Here is a 4,559-nt window from a genome sequence, read left to right as displayed (position 1 = left end):
AGCAACTGCCTGTTGTAGAAACCTACAAATGTAGAGGACGACATTTTGAAAGTCTTCTGCCTTTCGTCTTCAGGTCAGTGTGGTGTAGTTTGGTCTTTATAGTGTTCTAGTGGATAGTGGAGAGTGTGTAAGGTACTATGTCAAATAATATTGTATTGATGTAAGTCATGTTTTGTTTGAAATTAAACTTCACAAGCAATTTAAAATGATTTCAGAAAGGAGAAATAAATAACCAAATAGTGAAAAGATTTAAATAGAAAAAATATACCTCTAGTGCATATCTTTTAAAATTGTGGTTGTTCTTTAAGTTTTCTAAAAAAACTTAAAAATCTGTGTTAAGCCTTCTGAACTCAGTTCAATGTTTCCAAGTATACAATTAACATCTTTGGGATTCTGCATTTTATAATTCTTTTATTAGGTCTGGCACACCTCGGATTAGACAAACTCAAATTTTCAGTTGCCAAGTACTTAAAATGCTTTTAAAGGATCCTTTAATAGCAAGAGTTGGCCTAAAAATACAATTAAAATTTAATATTGTGTTTCTAATGAAATGAATTTCTTAAAAAGTATGAAAGTAGCCTAATTGGACTTATCCAGTTTATGTATTTTTATATACATATGTCGGGGGGCAACTCCTGATTAGTTTGAAAAGTCTGTGAGATGAAGAACAGGTGTTTTTAAATCTCATAAAAGATGTAATTTGTAAAATCCTAGACTTAAAATCATGCTTTACATTTTGAATCAGAAATGTATATTGTATTAAAGTCTGGTATGTAATATTTATTAGTGAAAAAAAGTCGACAGAAAACAAATATATATCGGGTCTTGTGTGACTTTATGGTAATGAAAATATAGTAAGTTAACACTACTGAATGTGTTTAATGGTGTCCACAGAACTCAACATTGTATCTATGATTTGGTTGTACAAAAGAAACACGTGACATGTTGTGTGTGTAATATTTCAGTAAAAATTGTTAAATATAAACATTTCTCCTGGATACCATCCTGGATACCTGTTAAATATAAACATTTCATTTTTACTGGATTTTTACTGTGTTAAATATAAACATTTCGATATCCAGGATCAGTAAAAATGAAATGTTTATATTTAACAGGTATCCAGGACCATTCCTCTTAATTCGTCGGGTTCGTGATGAAATGATTTGTACAAGGTGAGAAAACAAGGTTTTATCTTCCTTTAAGATATAAATTTCCTTAGTGGTTCAGGTTTTCTCGCATGTATTTCATACTTATGAAGACGGAGTTTGAAAGTGAGTAGGCTACTAATTGAATCGCGTACAAGAAGAGTTGTATTTCACATATTTTTCATAAGAAAAACGTTTTTGATACATTAATTTATTTTGTTGTTGTTTTATTTAGAAATGTGTAGTTATATCCCAAGACAGTATAATACTTTAATGTGTTGTATGTTTGACGTCTGTCATCTTCTAATGTTATCTACCATGCATTCTTGAGAAATTTGTATTTATTTTTATCCTTTTAGTTTGTCTTTTAGAAATAACAATAGTTGACCTTGTTTGCACTATGTAAAAATGTAGTGACATACTCAGCAACTAATGGGTTGCAGCTACTATTAACAGTTCTGACAATTTTTAACCTTGTTTATACTATGTAAAAATGTAGTGACATACTCAGCAACTAATGGGTTGCAGCTACTATTAACAGTTCTGACCATTTTTAATCTTGTTTGCACTATGTAAAAATGTAGTGACATACTCAGCAACTAATGGGTTGCAGCTACTATTAACAGTTCTGACAATATTTAACCTTGTTTGCACTATGTAAAAATGTAGTGACATGCACAGCAACTAATGGCTTGCAGCTACTATTAACATTTCTGACCATTTTTAATCTTGTTTGCACTATGTAAAAATGTAGTGACATACTCAGCAACTAATGGGTTGCAGCTACTATTAACAGTTCTGACAATTTTTAACCTTGTTTGTACTATGTAAAAATGTAGTGACATAAATGTAGCTTGCAGCTACTATTAACAGTTCTGACAATTTTTAACCTTGTTTGTACTATGTAAAAACGTAGTGACATATGTAGCAACTAATGGCTTGCAGCTACCATTAACAGTTCTGACAATTTTTAACCTTGTTTGTACTATGTAAAAACGTAGTGAAATACGCAGCAACTAGTGGCTTGCAGCTACTATTAACAGTTCTGACATTGTATATAGAGGAAAACATAACCCATTAGTGTATGTTTGTTAAGCCTATCACACATTCCTTTGTATTACTTTCAGTGATAGTAGTCCTCTTCAGACCAATAGGGGCAATGATCTCTTATCAAAGGTTCTCCAGTATAGGTCAGTAGTCAGCTTTTTATTCACATATGTGTACATGTTTTGTATACTTACCCTTTAAAATCTTATTTAATAGTATTTTAAGTGCTACATGTTGTTTCAATAAAGTAATAATTGTTCTTTTATAACAACAATTTAGTGGTTTATCGTGTACAGTTTACACTTTAAAACCTTATTTAATAGTCTTTTAAGTGTTATGTGTTGTTTCAATAAAGTAATAATTGTTTGTTTATTTTTTTAACAAAACTCTGGTGGTTTCTTTTTATTATAAGAAATTTAACAGACCTTTAAATTTGCATCTAATTAGATCTAACTTAAAGTTTACTTCAGAACTTGCCAGGATAAAGTATGGTCAAACTTCATATCTTGATCTGTTTCAGGTATCCAAAATTAATAACTCCAGAGACACGTTGGGCTTTGGAAGCTTCATTGACACTTGACAAAGATAGTTTGAGTAAGTTTAGTTGTTATGATTGGTGTAATATTTTGTTTTTTTGTTGTATTCCAGAATTATGCAGTTTAATGATGTACATTAAAGGTGTAACGGTGATCACCAAATCTTATTTTAATCACTATTTCTAAGAGGTATGATCACCCTAACTCACTCCATTCATACTCCAGAAACACCACTAAGATCAAACAGCTGGCAGTGTTGCTCGTATTGATGATTTATATGATACGCAGTAATGTTCTAGAGCCACTGCTATTAAGTAAGCTCCAGTTTTATCTATAGTGATGAGTTGATTCCAGTCTTAATGTTAAGTAATTTTGTTACTTTCAGTTGTACGGTTTAATCTGTTGCTATTAAGTAACTCAGTATCACTTTTAGTGTGTTACTCTGATGACATTATGGAATTTTATTACTTTTTGCTGTACTGTGGAGTCATTACTGTTAAGTGTCACTTTAGTTTATTACTAGTATTAATATGTAATCTTAGGTATACTGTAAGCCATCACTATTTGGTAACTTCAACTTGCTCAAGTTAATACTCTCTGAACTTGTGTTTGGTCCAGAAAACACTTGTAGTTTTATACACTCACCTCTTGCAGTAGTTGTCAAGAAATTATACAAAATATTAAAGTCACATTACCTTGCACACGAAACTGGAGGGTGTGATAGCTACCATTCAGTGAGAGTGTGTGTGTGTATTTGTGAGTTTCTGCTACATGGTTGAAGAGATTTCGATTATAATTGGTATTATAGTCGTTGAGCTATCAACGTTACAAAGGTACCCTAGTCAAGATGAATGTAACTCCAAAGTCATAAATGTCCATCTAATTAATCCCAAATGTGGTCAGTCAGACTTGCAGAGGTCACAGTCATTGTATTATTTCTTTGATGCACAATTCTACCAAGTGATAAGCTGGACATGAAAATTAAAATGGTCTCAGAAGTGAAAGTCACTCAAAGATCAAACTACTTTTTTGCTTATTTTTTTTTCTTAAATGTGAGCATATTATAAGCCAGTACAAGTTTAATTATATGTGACTTATCAATGTACACAAAAGGAGAATACTGAAAATAAAATTGATAATTTTTCTTTTTCTTTGCTTACTTGGTTATGTGGTTTGTAAAAGGTTTTGATACATAACGGAACTCGGTTAAAAAGATCACGTAAGGATTAGATGAATTTGTTGAAAGTTTAGTTTGCCAAAATTTAATCAAGTCATAATGCTTTTGTTTTCATAGATGTTTCGAAAAATTGTAATCATATAATCTCTGGATTTTTACAATTTACAGTCCCAACTGCTCAGGTCTGTAATTAGAGATTTATCATGCTGATACAATTCGACCTAATATTGATGGTTAGAACTCGTGCCCAATCCTATGTGAGGATATTAAGACTAATGCTACATAATCAGTGTGGAATGAAGAAAACAAACAGATCAAGATTCGTGGAATGAATCGTACTAGAAAACTGTGTTGAATGAGAAATCTGTCACGTTAATAAAAAAACTGGTAAAAAAAAAGATACTCGTCAGAAGTGGTACGGAAAGCATAAAGTCTAGAGAGGAAGTTTTATGATTCAGTCTACAACATGTTTGTGTGTATCAGCTTTGTAACTAGGGATTTAAATTTACACTTTTTTTTTTGTGTTACATGGATAAGCATTATGTAGAATTATTGTGAGACAATAACTGGTGTTGTTTTTAGAAATCCAAACTTACTTTCTTACTGAGAATCTAAGTAATAGGAGATTAAATCTGCAACAGTACTTGAAGCTAT

The 4,559-nt window shown here is 31.3% G+C and overlaps 1 protein-coding gene across 1 annotated transcript in view; it reads left to right on the top strand.

Annotated features, from left to right (window-relative positions):
- Positions 1-4,559, top strand: part of LOC106456986 (protein ABHD16A-like) — a 35,435-nt gene that overhangs the window by 23,229 nt on the left and 7,647 nt on the right. Inside the window, exons 14-16 of the mRNA XM_022382795.1 lie at positions 1,116-1,172; positions 2,273-2,335; positions 2,713-2,786. Coding sequence (XP_022238503.1) covers positions 1,116-1,172; positions 2,273-2,335; positions 2,713-2,786 — 194 coding nt within the window. The remainder of the gene's footprint in view (positions 1-1,115; positions 1,173-2,272; positions 2,336-2,712; positions 2,787-4,559) is intronic.

Source organism: Limulus polyphemus, unplaced genomic scaffold (genome assembly GCF_000517525.1).
Source record: "Limulus polyphemus unplaced genomic scaffold, Limulus_polyphemus-2.1.2 Scaffold278, whole genome shotgun sequence".
NCBI classification, from domain to species: Eukaryota; Metazoa; Arthropoda; class Merostomata; order Xiphosura; family Limulidae; genus Limulus; species Limulus polyphemus.
Note: the sequence above shows the minus strand (reverse complement) of the source record. Positions and strands in the feature narration are given on the sequence as shown.